At 38.6% G+C, this 24,052-nt stretch overlaps 1 protein-coding gene across 1 annotated transcript; it reads left to right on the forward strand.

Annotated features, from left to right (window-relative positions):
- The first annotated feature begins 16,072 nt into the window (after window positions 1–16,072).
- Window positions 16,073–18,338, forward strand: LOC129242040 (protein bric-a-brac 1-like). Its single transcript, XM_054878600.1, has 2 exons — window positions 16,073–18,067; window positions 18,267–18,338. The coding sequence occupies exons 1-2, from the start codon at window positions 16,073–16,075 to the stop codon at window positions 18,336–18,338; spliced, it is 2,067 nt and encodes a 688-aa protein (XP_054734575.1).
- The last annotated feature ends 5,714 nt before the right edge of the window (window positions 18,339–24,052 follow it).

Below are 24,052 nucleotides of genomic sequence, written 5' to 3' on the forward strand. Positions count from 1 at the left end.
AGAAACGCCCCCTTTTGATAAACGCTTGATGAGCATAATATTAAACTGTTTAAATTTACCGTTATTTTTTCTCTTAAAATCATTTGCATTGCTTTTGTTACTCTATTTACTACCCAATGCGCCTAGTTTTGTAGTTGTGAATTTGAAGTACCGTTAATATTATCTAACGCAGTGCATGGGTTACTTAGTTCAAGGTAAATAAACTGAGACAAGTAATTAGAAACAGTTGTTCAATGGAAGCATATTCGGCAAGTTGTGTTATTTTAATAGTAATATAATCGACTTTTTGGTATGTATATATTTTAAATTGGTTGTTTAAAAGCAACTAAAATATTCGTTTTCAAGATTTGTAATGGGAAAAAGCAGCAGCTGTACACCTGCCCTGCGGAGCTCCACTTTTGACCCTCGTAAAGCTGAAAAGGCGTACAGTGAAATTTCTAAGCAAGTCAAATGCTCAAAAAAATGGTTTTTAACGCCTTAAAGCATATCCAACTTTTTAAGACTGTTGACAATGTTCCACGTAAGAAAAGGCCCCGGAAAACTTCAGCAGAAATTGACCGCAAGATAGCAATCATCTCCAAAAGAGACCCAAAAAAGACTTCCACTGACATCCAACGAGAAATTCAGGATCAATATAATTTCGAAATGTCCAAGAGGACAATTGCTCGGCGTCTGGTCGAATCTGGACTGCATGGCAGAGCAGCACGCAAGAAGCCCCTTCTAACCAAGATACAAAGGAGACGGCGAGTAGTCTTTGCGAGATCCCATTGGTCATGAACTCCAAATCAATGGAAATATATCGTTTGGAGCGATGAAACCAAGATAAATCGCATAGGCCCAGATGGTAAAAGGTATGTTCGACGGCCAATCAACCAAGAATTCAATCCTCGCTACGTTTCACGGGTAGTGAAGCATTGTGGAGGATCAATCATGGTGTGGGGATGTTTCTGGTGGAATGGTGTTGGCCCAATCCATAGGATTGATGGAATTTTAAATAAGGAGAAATACGTCGATATACTAAAAAATGTAATGTTGCCGTGGGCTGAGGAAAATTTGCCTGTTATATGGAAGTTTCAACAGGATAATGATCCAAAGCACACGGCAAAGTTGACGAAACAGTTTTTCGACGAAAATTCCATCAATGTTTTGGAATGGCCATCATCCAGTCCGGACTTAAACCCAATAGAGCATCTCTGGGGTGAAAGCCGTGAGTGCCACAAATATCCCAAATATGGATGTCCTTTTTGCCGAAGTAAAAACGGCATGGCAAGCAATACCTGTGGCGCGCTGTCAGAATCTCATTACATCAATGCGCAATCGATGTGAGGCAGTGTTGAAGCAAAAGGGTTATGGAACCAAATACTAACATAATCTTTATGTTGATCTGATAATACATTATTGTTTCTAATTAGTTGCCCTATCCAAATCGTGCATTTCACATGCTTTAAAATAATATATATATATTTAATAAAGAATTGCGATTAAATTGTTTTCCACTAGTTTTTAAGTTTATCATATGTTTAAATAAAATTGGTAAAAAGTTATGCAAATACGTGTTTAAAAGGAAAATGGAAACTTTATTTTGAAATAAGTGTCGTTTCTAATTAGCTGTCAACAGCTGTATATATGTATGTTTTGTGAAATTTCGGTCACTAATGTGTCTTTTATAGGAGGAGACTAACTAAATTTCGCCATTAAACATTTTTTAATTCATAACTTACAACTATGTTTGTATTAGCGCCCATGTGAAAGTTGCTATTTTAGAATCGTGAAATCCCTCCTTTATCTCATACCACTTTTATCCCACAATGTGTGGGTATACCCAACCAGTCATTAACGATCATCCAATAATTTCATTCAATTAAATTTTTTGCTGACTTTTGTTAAATTAAATTAGAAAAATGTATAAAAACTTTTATAACCAAAATGCAGTCGCAGCGGTCGCTCACAGATTTATAAATACAAAGCTTTCATCACTTGTACGTATTTACAAGTAAATGTGTTTGAAGCATTTTAGTTGTGTGACCAATAATAATTCCCGGAGTTGTCTTTGCGTCTTACTCTGTTACCAAATCGTCTAACATGTTCAACTTTGAATTTATATTATTTGACTGCGCATGTATGTACAGACTAAAGCACAAAAAATAAAAATTTAATTATTGCAACTAATCAAAGCACAATGCACAGCTGAAAGAAATCGTGCATGCATATGTGTATATATGTATAGTAGCACCATGCCTGTATGTACAATACTATGTATGGACATAGTACATATGTACATATATACACACATGTGTTCATATTTATACAACTTTCGTTTCATCGTCGATCTCACTTACTCATTTATTTTTTCACCGTTTACCAGCCGAGTGTGCGGAGGAATAAAATATAGTAGATACTTTTATTATCAATCTGCCAACTGCATGTTGTTATTATTTAGTTGGCGTTGTTGTTTCTGTTTTTGTTGCTATTAGTTTGCATATAATATATACATTATTTTAAATGGCAGTGGTCATGCATCAAACCTGTACTTGTGTATGTACGAGTGTAAATAGTAGTTGATGTAGTGGTAAAATCCAATGGATAGGCTTATTGAAGGGGAGGCGCGTATGCTATTATTTGTGCATATAAAAAGGAAAGAGTAAAAAAAAATTATACAAAAACAAGAATAACTAGCAAATCGTGCAATTTTAATTTGCACGCATATACTCATAATATACGAATGGTATGAGATTGCCAGGGTGCTGTTTGTATATATGTGTTTTTGTATACATACATATACATATACATATGTATGTATAAGCACAAAATATGCATATATATATATATATGAATGTATATGTTCGTAGGGGCTCGAACTATACTAGAATTGGGCAAAAAAATTGGCAAAAACATTAAGAGTAAGCCAAAGTCAACAGCAAACCTCAAGAGGGGAATTGAGATACCGGCTACTGACCGTTTCATAGTTCCCTTGCTATACAAATTTCAACTAATATCAAAAAAGAGAAACAGTTGAAAGAGTATTGGTTTGAGGTAAGGCAAATTTAAGAGGCGAGAAAACTATGCTTTCAAAACACTTTAACTTATGGAGTCACAAGAGGGCTGCACTCTTCTACGTACGTAACGAAATATTCAACGCCGCTCTAACACCCACTAGTAACCAATACAAAAAGAGCAACCTGCCAGTAGGGAAGAGTTAGCAATTGGTGAGCACCAGCAAAATAAAAATTACTCAACGTATTGTGCGGTTGTAACTTGAAGACTTCCATCTCTTAAGCTCAATTCTTGTGCGGCGAGTTCCCAGCACATGTGCCGCACTTGTACCTGTTTCGTTTCCACACGTTGTCTATGGAAATGCATACGAAATGTGTTTGTGTTTGCTTTGTTTACCTGCTGTGTAGCTGTCGACTGAGCGAATGCAATGTTGTTTAGCACTTTAAGTGAGAGAGCACACCTATCGTACGTGTATGCATGCGCCCACTCGTATGCTGTAATGAAAAGATTTTGATGTCGCGTGCAGCGACGTTGGCAGCGGCACCAAACGGAACCAATTATCAAAATACTCGTACAAGAGAGCTGACATACCCACATTCACACAAACATGCACCCTCTTGATTACGAACATAGGCAATTGAGAAAAAATAATGCTCACTGCATTTTTCTTATGATTTGTAAATGTGCGTTTCTCCGCGATTCAGAGGCACATGCTGATGCGCTAGTGTAATGGGTAGTAGTAGTGAAAGGATTATGGAAGGTGCATTTGGTGGTAGGTGATTGGAAATGAGGTGGATGGCAGGGTAATCAGAAAGTTGTGAGAAAATGTAAAAAAATACGAAGCACACAGGCTAATCTTATAACATAAGTAATATGGGAACATTATATATTTTTGTTTCCTAAAAAATTGTGCAATTTGTACCTAATTCTCAATCTGTTTATAAAATTTCGGCTACATATCAGCGAATAAGCATGAAGCTCTTTCCTAGATTTCCTAGTTTAAGCATTAGGAAATTAAAAATTCTCGTTCGCTCTTAATTACATCTCCTTAAATAAGTATAGTATACGAGTTTGGACACATTTTTAACCATACGAATTTTATCTGAATGTTCAATGTTATGAATGTTACAACCTGATTGCCCTTGGATACAATACTCTGTGGACACTCGGAACACTCACAGTTCTGGCCTATAAGAGATAACCCTTGATCAACTAAGTTAGCCTATTCTAATGCCTAATCTAAGGCATGCATGTAGCTCTCTCTGTTTAGCCTTTGGCTAGTTAAAAAAAATAGTTATTTCATAATCCAGGATAGGTTCACCTAAAAAAGATAAAAATAAAATAATTATGCAGAGGAATTTGAGATTAATAATCGAAGAAATAAATTATAAAATTATAAATTTCATCACAAGGCCCTTTTTATTTGAACTATTCTGAATATTTTTTCAATAAATGAAATCATTAAGAATTGACCATCATCTCGGGAATCAGACTGTAATTTGAAGAAATCCATTTCGTCGTCCAACACCCCAAAAGTCTGAAACTTCACTCGAAACTATGTATGTACCTACGCTGTCCCTTCTTCCGTTAACGTTACACAACAACACAATCTTTGCACCTTCCACAAAACTTTTGCGGTGCCGGAAATGAAATGTTCACATACAAGTATGTATATACGACATAAATAAATATATACACTTGCAAAATATGTATGTATATATGTCAGTTGTACCATCGGCGAAAATGCACTATCGCCATGGGGTTGGGTGTGAGTAATAAAAGAAATAGGAGAGACAAATCAGGCCTACATACGAGCAACGCAAACCTACGGCTACAAGCAGAAACAATGAGAAGAGCAATTGAGAAAATTACAGAAACATCGAAAATTGGCTGGACGCACCAACAAATGTATGAGTTGGTGAGACCAATGAAGAGGTGAGCAGGGTCATACCATGGCTTGCGATGGTCCTGCTGTCACAGCGCACTCAAGAACGCAGACGCTGCCCCAAAAAAGAGGAGAGCACCAAAAACGTGAAATTTTTGGGCAGTAGCAAAACGAGGCAACGAATGCTCACAAAGCAAAAGCCGGTGATTTAGCGATGAAAGACAGGGGTAGGAATGGGATTGAGAAGGTGGTCGTGAGCAGTCATACTCGCATATTCGTTGCCGTTGTACTTAGAGATGGTGCTGTTGAGCGACGATTAGTGGCAGCGTCGAAGGAGGCGATGTGTGCTTCAAACGTGGGGTTGCTAATCGTTGCGTTGCGCGTATGAAGAAGAATGATTATGCGGTGGTAGTGAGCGTAATCACTACCGGCATTGATGCGAGGCGCACACATACACATACGCATACATATATGAAATATGCAAGTGTTCATATGCATATGAGCAAATTCCTTTAGATGGGAAAAGGGTTCGCTCGCTCGCATAGAAAGTACGCACTCGTTCATGTTGTCATCATTTGCTGCAAATAGCGAATAACCGTGAGTATGCAACAGCGTCGTAGGTGCATGGTTTAGACATAACTTCGCGTTACATTCCATTAGGCTTGCACCCTATGTACCTATGTACATACATATGTATGTGGTAGTGAAGAAACTATAAATGGATTTTTATTGCTGTTGTTGCTCGATTGGCGTAGCGCGCGGGCGCGTTCTACATATAGGTGAGCTCTTGCCGCGCCACCAATCAACAACGTGCGCCTAAGCATCGCTGGTGTGGACGCGGTTCAGGCCTACCTACAAACATATGTCGCTGTGCGCCTTGCAATACTTTGCAACGAAAAGGCTGCAACGGTACAAACTTTAGCAGCAGCACCTTGAACAATAGGCGATGAAGTCGCTGCGCTATCTTTATGCCAGCGGCGATAGCAGAGCAACACTTCGCGAAATAGTTCAGCTGCAGTCGAGTGCAGTCGCTTTTTGTTGCCTTAGATGTTGTTTTTGTTGTTCTCATAGGCCGTATTAGATGCACCCTGTTGTTGAGCGGCACTGCGTTTTATTACAACAAAAACAATGCCCGATTACTAGCACACCAAATGGACTATTTATTACAACTGTCGCTTTTGTTGCCAACAAACCGGAGAGACTCGAGAGCTAAGTGCGATGCGGGTGGTTAGTTTGCTGCTTCTTTCTTCAGGATGTAGAGAATGGTGTTATTACATTTATAAGGTGAGTGTGATGTTATCTTCACTGTGCCTACGAGTATCTTAAAAACTATAACAACAAACTTTGGCTGCTGGACAAAAATTTGGCGTTGTTTTGTTCGGATTACTTAGCAAGCAATAAAAAGATTCAATGTCACTAGAATGTGGCGCACCAAAAAATGTGAAATCCTGCCGCGCAAGAATCGGTGTTTCATATCTACCACTTTCCTGATCCTAGCGCACTACATCACACAGTTGTCCAAACTTACAAAAGAAATTCCCAAATAAGAGCTGTGTTCTTCAAAACGAAAAAAAAACAAATTGGCTTCATTTAGAATAATACTCGACTCGAACACATCGAAGATACTCCAATTTCTCCGGCTACCGGAAAATGGCCCTGCACCGAATATTTTTATTTGTCTTTGCCTCATAAATCTTATAAGAGCGGCGGTCAGCCTCTGTCTCGATCGCTTAAAGAGTCTTCACAGCATCTAATCCTCAGCGCCATATATTAACAGCGGCGGAAAATCTTATTTATCATTTGCATACTTAATCCAATATAGTACTTGTAGATAAGAGTGATTTCCTCTTCTGTTTTAAAGCTGAAAGTGTGCTGGATTTTAATTTATTAACGCTGTATCTAAGGTAGATCAACTTTTCTACTATTTCAAAATGGCTCGGAGAAGTCTCAGTTCGGACAGGGTTAGTGGTTTCGGCCAAATATCGAAAACTGATATGAGAAATGTATTTACAGCCGATAAGCTGCTAGTGGATGTCATTCCAATTTTCATAGATCTCTTTCTTCCATTCTCTCTTCTACTCTCTTCTATTTTCCGGATTTGAAGCCTTTCATAAGATTCAATAGGGTTCAATTTTCACTTAGGAGGTTTTATCTTCTGTCTAATATTAAGATGACTTCTTCCTCTTTTTTGAGAACTGGTTAGATTCAAACTTACGTTCTAAATGGCAGGCCATCATTTATTCGAGCATATTCTGCATGGGAATTGAGGAAGAGCGAGGAAATGCAGATCATTTTCTGGTCTTAATGTTGAACTATTCTTCAAAACTTGCAGATCGACAACCCAAGGCCGCGAATTCGAACTCTAGTTCATTAGATTCACTGTTATACTTTAAAATGATGGGGCAGCAACGGATCTAAGGCAGGCATAGAATATCCGTGAGTGAGTTTGTAAGTGAAACACTTACTTTTATTCGTCTGTTTTGCTTTTTCTACAAAGGTTTTTTATTTTCCAAAAATGGCTTCCAAAAATATCATATACAAATCCGAGCATCAGAACAAGTTGTAGAAACAAAAACCACTAAAACCCACAAGTCAGAATTATTAGAGAAGTTTTCTCCTTCATGTTGTTGTTGCTATTAGAAAGAGCCACACGCGAAAGCCGCCGGTAATCGCGCAAAATTTCGCCATTTACGCTATTGCCAACCAAACTATAACAACAAAACCTAATAGCAACAACACACACTATGACAACAACGTAACAGAAATAAGAGCAATTGCAACAATAACGTCAACTAGTACGACAGCAACAGGGACTATGACAGCAGCGACGGTAACAATGACGATTTCAACGACTTCGACGACGCCAATGTCGAGAACACCGACGACGACGATGACGATGACGATTACGACTACGACTACGACTACGACGACGACGACGATGATGAAAGAGTCGCCGAGAACTCATATGGGCGAGAACAACTACAAACGATACCGGCAATGCTTTGCCGACGCTGTTGCAACACAATAACAACGATTCGGTCGTGCACGGACAGGCACTTGCAACGACGTGGCATACAACTACATATTTGGTAGTTGCCGCAAACTACTACTATAACAGCCACGGCACGTCGCGGCAGCATTCTGCTCAGGAGGGTAGTGTGCAAAAACATACACACTCAGGTGCCACACGCGCTTGTTGGGCTGGACTGCCTGAATGTTGGCCTGTCGATGGAGGAGTGCGCGCATACGCGACTACTCCCAAGCAAGCGCAACAAAATGTGAATTGAAAAGTAGCTGTAGTAGTAGCAGAAGCCGAAGCAAAAGCAGGCGGCGAGCAACTACTTTGGAGCTTCACTGCTTCGATGGCTGAGTGCCACAATGCTGCCGTGCTGCCAGTGGTGCTGTGCGCCTTGTCGTCTCGCCTCTATTTGATTTGAACTTTTTAGCGTCTCCTCACGACCAACAGCGGCAATCGCAATCGCAATAGCAGTAACAACAACAACATGTGCGGTAAGAACACAACTACGATAAGAGTGGCATCGGCATCGGCAGCAGCAACAGCAACGCCAAAATCGCAGGAACTAAACGGAATAAGGCAAGTCGGAGGTAAAATATTTGCACATACATACAAACATACTGTGTGTAGTTAGGTATGTAAATGACATACGTACTGACTTACGTAGTTACTTACGTATACTTGTAGTATGGCCGTGGCGCGCAGACAACAGCAACAGACAGCGAAAATTTTCCCCCAGTCAAAGTTGTTGCGATTTCAGTGCCATTCAGTTTGGTTCAGTTGAGTTCAGTTTAGTTTTTCCGTAACATAATGTGCGAAACGATTTCAGTCTAATTCAGACAGTCGTGCTGAGAAGACTTTGTTGTTGAACGTCATTTCAATATACTACCATAAAACCAATACAACACAAAACGCTCACGACACACTACACGAGATACACGCCATACGCTATACGCTGTGCGCTAAACGCCACTAACAACACTAAACTCACACATATATATAAGTATATACATACACGCACATACGGTGGAAGCGGTAAACGGGAAAAGTGAAAAATCGGCGTGTGCGGAAAATTCTTGTCGCCGTCGCCGCAGCTGCTATTGCCGCTTACCGTCCGCTCCTAACTAAGCTGCGTCATCAACCGCCAATCAAGCAAACCTACAAAAAGAAAAATAAAAACAAATGCAACAATAAGATCGTGGAAAAGCAAATACTAGAACGCTGAGATTATTTTGCATCCATTTGCCGACTAGCTATGCCGCTGGCATTTCCAGCTGTGTCAGTGTGCGCCGCCAACCAGTCAACCGGTCAGCCGGCTAGCCAGCCAACCAACTAGCCAGTCAGTAAGTCGGCTATTAAGTCAGCAATGCCAGGCAAAGGGAAAACCGCAGCACAGTGTCGAGTCGCGTCGATTCGAATCGAAACGAATTGAGTTGAGTTGTGTTGTGTTTACGTTGCGCTGAGTTCAGCTGAGTGCCACGCGAGTAACAAATTTCTACAATGCGCGCTGCGAAAAAGTAATACAAATACTATTTGTTGTGTGTGACAGTAAAACACATTGGCTGTGCGCCGGTGATTGTTTGACAAAAATAAAAAAAACAAAAAATAACGAGTGTGTGCATGTGGTTGTATGGCGTAATCGCGCTTTTTCCGGTGTATTTTTGCATTGAACATCTGTGACATAAACACACTCACGCACACACATACCACTGTATTACACCAAAATATTATCATGAGCATTAAAATGTGCGAGTGTATTATAAATTATGTTTGCATATGTGTGTGCGTACGTGTGTGTGCATGTGATGAGCACAAGTACGCGCTATCCCATGTAAAGCAATAAAACGCGCTCACACATACACGCTCAAAAAAGTACTTCCGTTCAAGTTGCGGCATTTCGCTTGGCCCCAACTACCAAAACGTACATACTAACATTCATGCATGCATACATACATTAGATATATGTGGGCACAGGGTGTTTAAGCTAGGTATATGTGTGCGTGTGTGCTTGTGATGGCACAGGTGAAGTGTGTCAGCGCTTAGGAAAGTAGTGAACCTTATCAAAGAGAAGCAAATAAAATTTGTTCAAAGAAAAAATTACTTTAATAGTTAATGAAGAAGTAGCTCGGTAGTGATCAAGCCCTTCGACCCACACTACACATACATACGTACGTGTGAACATAGGAAAATTTTACTTAAAAAATAAGTAAAAAGGGGGCTTACCGCGCTTTAGCAAAAATAACAAAAAATGAGTAGAAATGGGATTTTTAATATAAAGGGAGGGCAATACGCCTGCTTATTTGCGAAAGTTGACGGTTTAGCATGGATTTTGAAAGGGAGACATAATCGAGCTTTTCGATTACAGAACCTGGATTACCTGGATTACTATCTATGGCCTAAAATTAACTAAAATTGGCTTCAGCACTTCCCAACAAAAATATCATTTACATGAGTTACGAAATGACGGACTCGTTTTATTTGTTTGGTATTGCTAGAGATCGACGTTACACTGGCGATTCGGAAAGGCTTCACTGGTCTAAATGCAGTATTGCTAAAGATGGCAAGATTACTCAAATGAATTTTAATAATCAACTTTTCAGAAAGCGATTTAAACACATCGGAGTGCCAGTTCCGATTAATCTATTAATTATGAAATTAATTTATTTATAATATTTAAAAAATGCTGCCCTTGATAACATATGCTTCATACCAAAATTTGTACTAGATCTCGCCTCAAAATCTGTAAATATAACTACTTTGTTTGTGAGTAAAAGAAGCCATTTCTAAAAGTCACATCACTGTCTATGTAAAATTCAACGTGCGTGTTCAAAACGGCTCCTGTGAGAAGTAAAATTTGAGTAAAAGATACGAATTTTATCAAATGCAGAAAAAAAGCTTAAACACTTCTCCAAACCCTACTTTTCCACTTTATCTGCTATTTACCCTTGATTAATACATCGGTACCCGTGGAACGTCTTTTTTCGAGGAAACAGTTTCGGGAAGCCGAAGCAGATCGACAACCGAAAAGCTATCAAAATTATCTTTTTTGCAAACTTAGATATTTGAATAAAAAGTTTTAAGTGAACTATTTTTTTCATATCAACAAAAAAATTTTAAAACAATTTATTTCATTATTTTAACATTACAAAAAAAAAAATCGTCGAAACTGCCGATTAATCGATTAGTATCTTGTAACCACAGTTGAAACTCGAGCCTTACATGTAATGAAAACCGGGCTCGGCGCAAGAGTCGAGGTTATCGCAAGTACTGAGGTTTTTTTTCATGTGAATTAAAATAATTTTTCTACTGATAGCAAGACAAATTCATTTGTTTTTATTAAATTAATTTAATACATTTTAAAACGATAAGTTTCATTTGAATTGAAGAAATTTTCAACTCGATTGTTTGGTACTACACTGCTTCTGCGCGTTTATGAGCATCTGCAGCGTCACAACATCGTTTAAGCAAGTGTTGTTTTGCTCTGCCCAATCCAAGTATATATTGAATGCTGATATTGCCTCCTCCGATGTAATTTTATTCATATGTCGTTAGTTCCTTCACTGTTTCCTTGACTGTTTTGTCGTCTTCATTACAGTACTCTTCATTTTAAAGCCGTGGGTTCCGAATGAGATTCAACAATCGATTGCTCGATTTCAGAGTGGGAGACTTGTTGCAATAGTTCGACTTCCAGCGACGAAGTTACTGTGAATTGAGTATTTAATGCATCATCAGCTATCTGAACTTGTAACTCCGAAAGAGGAGTGATATCGTCGCAATCCCAGTCAGACGCTTTTTCACACAGTTTTTGAAACGCTGATTGATTTAAAGTTGCTAAAAATCATATTGCATTTTTCAGGTCGATATTACGCAGCGACTCATCGAGCAACAATGTGAGCAAAGAGGAATTTTTGTAGTTCAATTTAGTAAGCCTTAAAACGTTTTCACCCATGGGCTGTAGTAGAGCCGCACAGTCTGGAGGAAAGAACATCATCGCTAATTTGACCATTTTAGCTCTTTAAATTGCCTTCTTTGGAATGGCATGGAGCATTATCAATAAGAAAAAATACTCTTTCCGCAAAATTTTGTGCACAAAGGAACTATTTTACCTGTTTATTTAAGCAATTTTTGATTAAAACAGAATTTTTTGTTTTAACAAAAAATTAACATACAAATGTTCGGTGGAACTATTCCTCAAATAAAGCTAAGATCTTTCAAGCACTTTTATTTCCTTTGTACACAACCGATACTCGTATACCAGTAAAACTTGTTAATGAACGCGGATTCTCCGGTTTTCCAATAACAATTATTTTTACTTTATGATTTTCAGCAGCATTTGTATATATAAGCAAGGAACGTCATTCCCACCTTATTGATTTTATGCCCACCGAAGTTGAGGTCTATTTTGAGTGCACAAGATTTTTATCGGGTTAGAGCTTCCAAAACAAGCAACACTGATCAGAATTGAATATCTGCTGTTTTGTCAAACTTAAATCCATAATTCCTTTGTTAAATTTATCCAAAATTGGGTATCTTATTTGAGAATTTTTCTCTGCAAATTTTGCGCCATCGTACTCTATTTTCTTTTTAAATTTTTTAACACAATCATTGCTAGCGTGGAATCCTCCAGATTTTTTCCTGAATTTCGTCATGTAATAACTTGGTTTCCTCTTTTACCACATCACAGTGTCCTATTACAAATAAATTGTTGGCCCTTAAATCCGCAAACCAATTGAACAACGCCTTTTCCATTTTTGGAAACTCATAAATCTTGAGAGTTTGCCTTTTACCTGGACCGGGTTCAGAACGCGTAACAAACTTCTTTAGGCACTCTCATTACCAGAATGACATCGACGGTACTTCTCCGAGCTTTATTCACATAAAAAGAGCAAAAGAGAAGGAAACAACCAAAAAATGTTTGAAGTGTCGAGATAAAAATTATCTTACGCCGCAAGTAATGAGTACGCAATGAAAAAAAAATGGTGGCGCAAGTATCGAGATGTGCAAGTATCGAGAATGTGCAAGAATCGAGTTTCTATGGTAAATGCAATAAATTTTTTTATTTTTGTAATCAATCATTTGAAACATAAATCGGCAATACATTTTTTTTCCAACCCTAAGTATGGCTAAAATGGGTGCCGAAACCGTCGGAAATTTCACTCACTTCAGGGGCCAGCCTAGAATTATTCGGAAGTTCTACTCTTTTTATTAAAGGAAAATTGAAATATGAAATGGTGTTTTAAAGCGTTTTTAAAAAGAAAACGGCCAATGTGGCAACCTTTAAGAGGCAGCGTCATGGCGGAGTTAGCAACCGAGTACTTTAAGTATTCTAACACAGTGACATTTTTTTTAGCACATGTCTAATAGCAAAAAATAATACATTTGTATAAGTAATTTTACTAGCACAGCGAAAAAACTATAGCATCTAAACAAATTATTCAGTGAGGACTATTTTTAAAGTCTTTTATAGAACAGTTCCACAAACTTTTAATTACAATTTCACAGTTTTTAATTACTTATTTATTTATTTACATATATTCAACACAACAACCTATGGCTAGGGGTATATCTCCATTGAATACAAGGTAGATTACAATATATTTAAATTCTGAGTCCAAAACTTATTTCTAAGAAAGAGAAAGAGAAAACAAGTTAAATAGTAAGAAGGAAAAAGGTAAACTAATATGCGAAATGCGAGAGGCAGGCAAAGATACTTAATAATAAAGGTCAAATAATTCCGAAGCACGTTTTTAAAACGCAAAGAATTTTTAATATTTTTCAATTTTTGTGTGAGACTTTTCTAAAGATGAATAATGAAAACAAAAAATGGGCATGCTTATGGCTTAAATTTATCGCTTGTAAGCTAAGGTGATCTGACTGACTGGTTGTGATGTAGTCTATGCCTTAGATACTGAGTATCGTTTCATATCAATATTTTTTGCAACATGGTAAGGCATCTCAGATTTAATAAGTTTTCAAGAGGCATGAAATAAATTTTAATCGCGTATATGGAAAATCAAATAGATTAACGAAACCAACACAAGACTACTCTTGTCGCGGCCCTATGCTCCCGAGCGGAGCGAACAAGGAAAAAAAATACGGAAATTTGCTTTCGACGATGTGCTTACGATTTTCACCGCATATATATCCAGCAATATTACATATAATACATTTAGTTTCTTATTTGATTATTGTTTAACGAAATTTTCCTCCCAAATAGAATGACTTATAGTTTTATGTTGCCTCCAAATGACAGATGGTTTTTTTTAAGAATTTTTTCGTGATAGAAATACATTCAGAGATTTGCCAATGCCTGTCGACGAAAACGCTTTTAGAAAAAACAGTGTTTTGTGACCACAGCGAATTTTGAACCTGGACAATACCATCCACCAATCAATTACACTTAGATCGTTATTTAAATTAAATTTACTTGCATTAATTGTATCAAAGGAGCAACCTAGATACAATCGGGCGTCATCAGCATAGACATGACTGTCGTAGTGAACAAATGCCTCAGAAAAGTTATAAATATATAAAACAGAGAATAGATGGCCAAGCGCAGAACTTTCCGAGACTACGGACATAAAACTCTTTAACTACCGACATAAAACTCGACAAAGAATTTTTAACATAAATAGCCTTAGAACACTCACAAAGATACGACTTGACTAGATTTAACACGGGGGACGAGAAATTAAGGAGTTCTTTGAACTTTAAACAGAATAAGTCATGATCAACAGTGTCAAAAGCTTTAGAATGGTCAAGAAGGATTAAACAATTCAAAGGGTTTTTATCCATCCTAAGCCTAATATCGTCAGTAACTTGTAAGACTGCAGTAATACAACTTTTGTTAGATCTGCAACCAGATTGGCATTCACTCGCTCAACATTTTTCTTTAAAAATATTTCTTCTAAGGATGCCTTAAATGGTCCAGCGCCTTAGACAGAGGATACAGGATGGATATATGGTATTTAATTTAGTTGCGTTCGGTTTAATTGAAATGTTTAATTAGAATTTCGTGAAAAGTTTTTGGTTTACAGTTTTAGAGCTTATTAAATTTCAGTGCATTAAATTACAAGTTTGAAGCTGCTAAACAATCCAGTTCATTTTTTAAAACTTTTTTCTTTGACTAAAACTTTTCTTTGAAATTTGCAAAAATTAATGAGAATTTTAAGTCATTTCAAAATTGCACTTTTTAGTAATAAAAATGTAAAACTGCGTACCCAATTTTTTTTCTCTCGAAATTATGAATAAAAAGTTAGAAATTCTAATTAAAATGTTAAAAATTTTGATATAAGTTTATCGAATTTTAATGAGTCTTGTACAAAAATGTAACTGGGATTATTTTACGAATTAATCGATAAACAGGATGCTTGGGTGAGTTTTAATAAGTCGTTATTGAGATACACGCATTCCTTTAAACGTGGAAATATCAGAAATTCTTTACACATTTATGAAACATTTGAAAAAAATCGTTCAAGCTGGAATGCTGATGTAACCGTCGGCAGGGTTTTTATCCATATTAAGGCTGAGAATATCGTTCTTTTAAGGAATCGTGCGCCCCTTTAGGACAAGCACTTTCACATCGCTGAATTTCAAAAGCTATAAATTCAATCTAGAAAATCTTTTAACTATTTTAACATTTCCAATTTCGCGTCTAAATGAATCCTCTAAAAAGTATTCACTACTTTAATTTAAACCAAAAGATAGCTCTAGGTTGGACGGAATTGCTTAGACTTACTCTTATATAATATTCTGTACTTTTGCACTCCACTCAAGTTGAGAGTTTAACATCAAATCAATTTATTACTTAAATTTTTTTATCTAACAAAATTTGTTTTTTTCCTTTAGTAAATTAGCTCGTAATTAGATATATTTTTCAACAAACTCTCTATTCAATACAAAAACTTAAGATACAAAGATTATATTAAGAAAATTAAAATAGAAAGAGAGTAAAGATGAGTGCGAAATATGAGTGAATGCTATTAAATAGTAGAAAAGACTCGAAAATAAACAAACGCCGGCGGTTGTGTTAAAACCAAATTATTTAAATGTATTTCCGCATCCAAACAATTCGTCACATAATGAATAAATCAAGAAACGGTTCCAGTTCTAACAACCACAACCGCTGATAAAATTAAACTCAAAACGATCATTAACCATCCACCGACAGTTGCGATATGACTTCCAATTCACCACCTCCTCAAAGCGGCTCGCGCCCTCTAACGGCTACTGACAATGCGGCATCTTCATCACCGTTTCGTTCGCTGCTTTCCAGCCCACTGTTGACACGACAACGTGCCACCATCGCAGCTCGCACCTCGTCCGCGACGTCTTTTTCATCGCCCGCATCTCCACAGCCACCGCCAGCACGCCCCGTTTCCGTATTGCCAAGTTTTCTTGGTAGCCCGCTCACACCACCACCTCCATCACACACTTCCGCAACCGTATCGGGCTCAGGCGAAAAAGATGAAAATATTGCGGCGGCCGAGCAAAATCCTAAGGCAACTGGTTGCAGTCCGTTAATGCGCGGGGAGTCGCCCGGCCCGCCCGCATGCTCATCCATCACTCGCACACCAACGCCTGTTGGTGAAACCATCGCTGGGCGTATCACCTCGCCCGGTGGTACAAGTGCTATAAGTAATGCTCAGCCTATTTCGCCACATTCGTCGACAGGTTCCACCGTTACAGTGCCGCAACAATTTTGCCTGCGTTGGAACAATTACCAAAGCAACCTGATGAGCGTTTTTGATCAGCTTTTACAAACCGAATCGTTTGTCGACGTGACGTTAGCTTGTGACGGACACTCTATTAAGGCGCATAAAATGATCCTCTCCGCTTGTTCGCCCTATTTTCAAATGCTCTTTTCTGACACCCCTTGTCAGCATCCCATAGTCATAATGAGGGACGTCAACTGGTGTGACCTGAAGTCAATCGTAGAGTTCATGTATCGCGGTGAGATCAATGTTAGTCAAGATCAAATTGGTCCGCTCTTGCGCATAGCTGAAATGCTGAAAGTACGCGGACTTGCGGATGTAAGCGCGGGAAGCGTTTCCGCAGAAGAAGCAGCAGCAGAGCGTTTACTAAAAGAGTTACATTTTCCCTCCAAATCTAGTTCGCCGAAAAGAGGGGGAGGAAGTGGTTCTCCTTGTTTAAAACGTGAACGTAAGGAGTATCCTGATGAGGGCGAAGAGCGTTTTTTGGATACTGAGAAAAACTTACGTTTGGGTCGCACGGATTGGGATTTCAATACTGCGGCTAGCGGACCCAGTATCAGCGGCGACACCATTGGTGGCAGCGGTAGCAGTAATCTTGAGTTACGTCTCTCACCACTACACTTACCGCACCAACAGCAACAACATCAATCGCAACAACATAATCTGCAGCAACAAGCGCGGAATGTGCGTAAGCGACGTTGGCCTTCAGCTGATGTAGTCTTCAATCCGCCAGCAAGTCCATTGAGTGGCCTTATTGCTGCTGAACGCGCCGAACGTGAACGGGAACGAGAGAGAGATCGTGAGGATTGTACATTGATAACACCGCCACCGCCAACGTCAGCGGTTACTGGTACAGCAACTTCGAGCACTACCCAAGCCAGCCGCAGCTCGGCACGACTAGTCCCCACTCTACTCGAAACCGCCGCTCATCTAGAATTGCCCTCACCATCAACGACGCCAGCACCTTCACTTTTGCATCCAATGCGTACACCACCGGGCATCCCACCACATCTATCACATCAATCGTCACAACAACAACATGCGCACCCCCAACAACAGGCTCATCATGTGGGACAAACGCAATCACAACAAACACATCTCCAGCACTCACATCGTACATCGCCAGCCTCATCAAGTGCAACGCCCACACACCAATCCAACTTGATCAGTGGGCAGATGACACCAACGGCCGGTAGTATGAGTGGTGGTGGCAGCGCTGGTAGTGTTGTTGGCGGGCGTACAGAGCAGAGCGGTGGCGTAAGTGACTCGCGATTTGCGTTGGGCTCCCAAGCGGCTGCGATGGCGGCGGCCGTAGCGGCACAAATGGATTTAGGTGCCATGGGTATGTCACATACAATAGGCCCTCCATCGACACATGGCCCCCATCACACGCCCTCTCTGGCGGATGATCTAGAAATTAAACCGGGCATTGCGGAAATGATACGCGAGGAAGAACGGGTAAGTCTATTAAACAATTTCATTCACAATTTGCTTAGCATTTATCAATGAAAATTACCCACTCACTTCTGATTTGAGCTACTTAGGCTCTTCCCACCATCGGCCAAATAGTACGTGGAAAAAATTGTCTAATTATTTAAGCAGTGGCTCATTGCGTTTGCGCTTTTATTTTGATTCTACTTTTCGTATGCACATTCAGTCCACACGCCAAGTAGCGCCATGTATGTCAGCAGCAATCAATTGCGCTACACTCGCACGTCGCCACAGTTGACGTCGTAATGCACGTAAATGTCGTATTGATTGGCGCCGCGATTTAGCCTCCGCAATGGAGCTGCTGCATGAGTAAAAATTGTGATCGCATGAAGATGCTGTTAGCGTACATATATGGTAGAGGTGCATACATATGCAGTAAAAATATACATATGTATGTATATGTAAAAACATGCCTGCGATAACTTGGGAGAGCAAGTCTATTCATTCATTAATGGATTCGAAGTGCCACTCTCATTTTCACTGTTTTTGCTTGGCGTTCCACTCTACCGACGGTGAATGAACTACATACAATCCAAAAGTAATCGTACATTTATAAAGCCACGCAGTTGTGGTTCTTCACTTATACTTGTCGCTGCTTATACTTTTTGTTGATCATATAATTGACAGCACGCCGTCTTAATGGTCTATGGGTATCGTTCCCAACAACAATTTTGAAATTTTGTTGATACAAAATGATATTTTTTCATAAGTTTCCAAAACAATCAGATAATTGAATTTACGATAATAACTTTCACTAGTCTATAGTAAAGTGATCTTAACCTGAGTTTAACTTGAGTTCAATCAATTCTGCTCAGTGCGACAATATAGCAAAAGAAATAAAGAAGAAGAAGAAAAAACAAAAGAAAAACCAGAAATACACGTGCGAAATTCTTATCCAATTTTTAGGAGCCATTCAGCATACCCGCTATAATCAACCTAAACCAGAGCTCCTCGACTGCAAGGGCAGCCGTAAGTAATAACATAAGTGCAAAATTTGCTAACGATTTATTCGTCCACTTACTTTGCAGTTCTTATCCGCAGCAATTGATATACATAGTTGGAGGACATTTTCCTGAGCTCTTTCATATACAAGAAAATACTAATTATGTAGCAAGTTCAATTGACAACTGTCAATTGCTAGTCGCTATCTATAATATCATTCATGAAACTGGCAACGCAACTGCGGTTTGTTTCCTATCGATAGTTATCGGAGATAGTTTTCGAAATTCGGAGAACGTAAGAGAATGAAGAAAGATTTTTTCGCCGCAGGAAATGGCAAACCTTCCAGTGTATTTCTGTAATGAAAAAGCTCCTTATAAAAAAAGTCTGCCGTTTGGAGTTGGTTTAAAACGGTATGCCGCTCCATTTGTCAAACAACAGAAAGACACACCCCACAAATAGCAGAAGAGCTCGGCCAAACACCCAAAAAGAGTGTAAGCACCAAATACAATTTATAATAAAAATTATATAAGTAAGCCGAAGTCAACTAGTTCAAGAGGAACCAACAAGTAGGTAAAGAGGGCAATGGTAAATTCGATATTCGAGGACATGATTAAAAAACTTAAGACCTTAAGTCTTCTTGTAGATTTTAAACTTGTGAAGAGAGCGAGTTGATTGTAACCAGCTTAGTTGATGCAATTAAGCATGACGTGGAGTTATAGAGATTATATAGAGTCTTGCATTCAAATATTTCAAGATGCCGTTCAGCTTCCTCTCTCGTTCAAATTCTTTACAATACACGTATTTGCAGTAATCTTTGAAGCGATATCCCGCCTTTTGACTAAAAGCAGAATATGGAGCTCTATAGCTTGTCACCATTCGTCTCCACTGACCCATCTTCTGAAATGGCATTAATGATTCCTATTGCAGGTGTGATCAATTATTTTGTATAACTGATTTTTGGAAATTATGACTGCTGAGGAACTGAAGATAAATTGCTGCTATAGAAAGGGCTCAAAGTAAAGTAAAGAGAAGTGCCACTTTGTTATCTCCAACAGCTGTTTCAATAATCACCGATCTACTTGTGATCAGAAAGGCCTTGCCGCTTGTTCTGGGAGTCAATGTTTTTATGTCGCGGACCTGACTACAGACTCGCTTGCCCAGGAGCAGACCGCCGCTGTTTAGAGAGAAAACCACAAGACTGCTCTTCTCAGCCAGTGGTTTTCACCGAAGTACTTGATCTACAACCCTTTTAAGTATAATATCAACGTATTCAGATGCAGTTGATCTCATTATCTATGTTTTGATTCTAAAGTTTTGATGCCGGATTGGCTATCAAAGTACCTCCATCAGTAAATCATTACAGTAATCCGCAAACCTGAATTTACGTTTAATTCAGAGTGTTCTAAACTCCAACCGTTTTATTTTCTCTTGAAGAAATATAGGTGGAAAGGGAACCTTTTCGGCCGTGATCGGTACGATAAGTTATAAAGTTGAAATCTCGAAATTTAAAAGTCGAAATATGTATGTAACACATTGGCTGAAAAGTCCCGGGCCTAACACATATATGTATGCATTCATCTCTTTTAGTACTAATCTTTAAAAGACAGCTGTTAAAAATTCATTCATTCTATTCATTAGTTCATAAGTTATTGTGGCAAAAGTGACGCTACTTTTGTTATTTTCAAAACAATTTATCAAAAATAATTTCGTGTTTAAATTTTACACTGATTCTTGATGGCAAAAAATACCGTTCAGGTGAAGCAATTTTTCAATTCACTTGTTTTATTTTGTAGACGAGTTTTTCTAAGACAAAATTGGATGATTAATTTTGCGCCACTTTGTATGTATGTGCGTAATTTACTGAGCAATCCATTTATGCTATAAAGTCTTGGATAACTTAAAATCACATTTCGACATTTTCATATGTGTACTTATGTATGTACAAACATATTTACAATTATCATTATTATATTGATTTCCGCATGGTTTTTACAATATTTATTTAAGCGTCTTTTTATTTTAAAATCCATAATTAATCGCACCAAGTCGAGAAAAGACAACAGCAGTAGTTCATTGAACTGCATGCCAAACAATACCGACAACATCAGCCGGCGACCGACAACAAACCCATCTAATGGCGCGCATAAACAACGCAGCACAGCTACAAACGTACTTATATGACCGGCAAATAAGAGGAGGGGTGAGAAAAAATATTAAAAATTATTATAAATACTTAAAAAAATAACACTCACATAAAAGTGCAATTAATCAAGACGCCAAGGCGCAGACCAAGGAGGCCTACGTACATATATACACACATACATACGCAAGTAGCTCAGAATGTAAGCTCAGGCTAAGCGGCAAAAAGGAAAACCATTTGTTTGCAGCGGTGGTTGCTGGATGCGGCTAAATATTGTCGGCACGGCTGCGCTGCACTGCAATGCGCTGCAAAGCGATGCTGAGTGTGCGCACACCGACACTGACTTGTTGTCTAACTGACTGACACTTATCTTCTTTTTATCTGCTTATAAAAAATGAAATTGATTCTCGCTCTTCAGCATTTCGAATTTAATATTGAATGAATGTCTGCTCATACATACATACGCTACATGCGCATATATTTATATATATACAATATGTAGATATGTAGATATGAACATTAGGCATATGAGTGCACAAATATCGAATTGTCGGAGCAACAGTGCAAACACAAAGAATAAACTTCATCTGTCAATATTTGAGTCTGACTTGAATTCTTCGTTCTTTCTTTCATTGGTTGTGTGCCTGCATTCATAAGCCTTTTCTTTGATTGTTTTTTACATATTTATCGAGTTTTTTCTTGTTTGTGTTTAATTTTACATTTCTTTTTTTTTGTTATTTTTTTTTTTCTAATTTAAACAAATACTAGCAAATGTCATACCGGCAGTTGGAGGTGCTTTGTCGAAGTCACTACGTGGCATGGGTACAATTTCAACGATCACAACATGCGGCGAGTGCAACTGCAGCTGTTAGGCATTAGGAGACATTTGCCAGACATTTGTACATACATATATACATACATATGTGCTACCTTCACAATATTTGTGATCTTGAAAGTTTCCAAGTTGTAAGAGGTGTAAACTCTCTTTTGAATTGGGTTTGGAGTCCTGATTAATGGAGAAAATAAAATATGTATTATGCGGAAGAGGTGTTACTTTCGCATCTTAAGATCTCAAAATAAAGCTCTACTCATTTTACGAATTCCCTAAATCTACAGCTATGCCATAAGTTAGGGTCAGGTGCTGAATAAGTAAGGTACATAAGTCCAAGTGGATGATGTTTACGGAAGTACCATGGCTGATAATTGTTATCCCGAAACAAGGATAGACAAGAAAATGAGACCGACTGAGAAAAAAGCGGACCTAGTCCCATGGTGCATATAGAAGATAACATCCATATGTATATCGCTTATTAGGAAAAATAAATTGTAGGGTTTTGAGGCAATACGAGGCGTAGTTAATAAATAATAAGACTTACTATGCTATAGAAAAACCGGCATGCACGAGCAATGGAGCAACATTTCTCGTTCTCTACGTACCGCCGCCGAAGAAGACATCGGATTCCGGCGATCCCGAAAAAACAGTTGGTACGACGAGAAATGTTATGCTGCCGAAAAAAGGAAAGATTCTGCCTATAGAGCCCTGCTGCGATCGGGTGCAACGCGAGCCATGTGGGATCGGTACCGAGAGCTAAGAAAGAAAGAGAGACGTATTATCCGAAAGAAAAAACGAAAGGCCGAAATGCATGAGTGGGGGATCTTTAGATGCTGGCCAGTAGGAACAACGTCCGAAAATTCTACCAGAAAATTCGGCGGCTTACAGACGATTTCAAGACCGGGGCGTTTTCCCGTAAGAGCAAAGACGGCGATCTGGTGACCAACATACAGAGCGTGGCTTGCATTATGGAGGAGACACTTCTCGAACTTGTGGATCCGCAGGATTGTTTTTCCAGACGTTGGATAGAGTTGATGTACTTTTGACTAGCGTATCCTCAGAACTTTCCACCCATCAACGGCGTAAGGGATTATCGACGCATCGATGAAGGTTGATTTTTATGTACAGGAAACAAGAGTTCAAAAAGAAAAGAAACAAGTGAGTTCAGCCGTTGTTCTTGACATATCGCAAGCTTTCGCCCAAAAGCTCATGTACATGTTGCCAAAACAATACTGCGAGCTGTTCTCGTCATATCTTAATGCAAGATACTTTTTCGTAAAACACGGAAATGCATTATTACAATGCACAATAGATAATGCAAATTACGAGTTAAAAAAATGCAGATTACGAAGGAGTTCAGCCGTGATAAAATAAAATCCAAGGGACTTTTTAAGATTATAAGAAATTATTTAAGAAAATAGATCGAAATAGAAACAGATCGACTTGTCTTAACCCAGTTTTTCACGTTTGCTTGTCTCATGAAAAAGCTTCTCAGAAAAACCATCTGTCATTCAAGCTAAGGCTTCAACATCTTTCCAGGTTGTATGCCACAGTGAAGGAACTATACACCTTATCCCATTATCGTATCTATGGCGTAAGGTCAAAACCTGCTTTAGAAGAGTTAAAGATCTGTACTCTTAAAATGGTTCATGCCTGTGAATAGTTTAATAAATAAGATTCCAAGGATTTCTTGGTTAAGTATTGTCATCTGGATAGATGCAAATACTTTTATCTCAGCTCAAGTTGCTTTATACCAGAGAACGGCAAAGCTTACTTGTGCGAGCAGTACACTCTACATATGGCGCACAGATTTTTAGAGGTGTGTTATGTAGCAGACCGATATTCGGCTCTGAGCAAATTTGACAGAATCAGCTGATCGGCTGACATCAATTTGGTCACGAAGTGAGGGTTTTACGAAAAAACTGAAATTGTGTTGGTGATATGAGAAAAAAATCAACCAATGTCAACACTAAACTGCTTGGACGAGTGTATGAACATGTATAAAATTATAGCGCAAATTTTGGTTGGTCATAAGATT

This window comes from Anastrepha obliqua, chromosome 3, assembly GCF_027943255.1.
Source record: "Anastrepha obliqua isolate idAnaObli1 chromosome 3, idAnaObli1_1.0, whole genome shotgun sequence".
Taxonomy (NCBI): Eukaryota; Metazoa; Arthropoda; class Insecta; order Diptera; family Tephritidae; genus Anastrepha; species Anastrepha obliqua.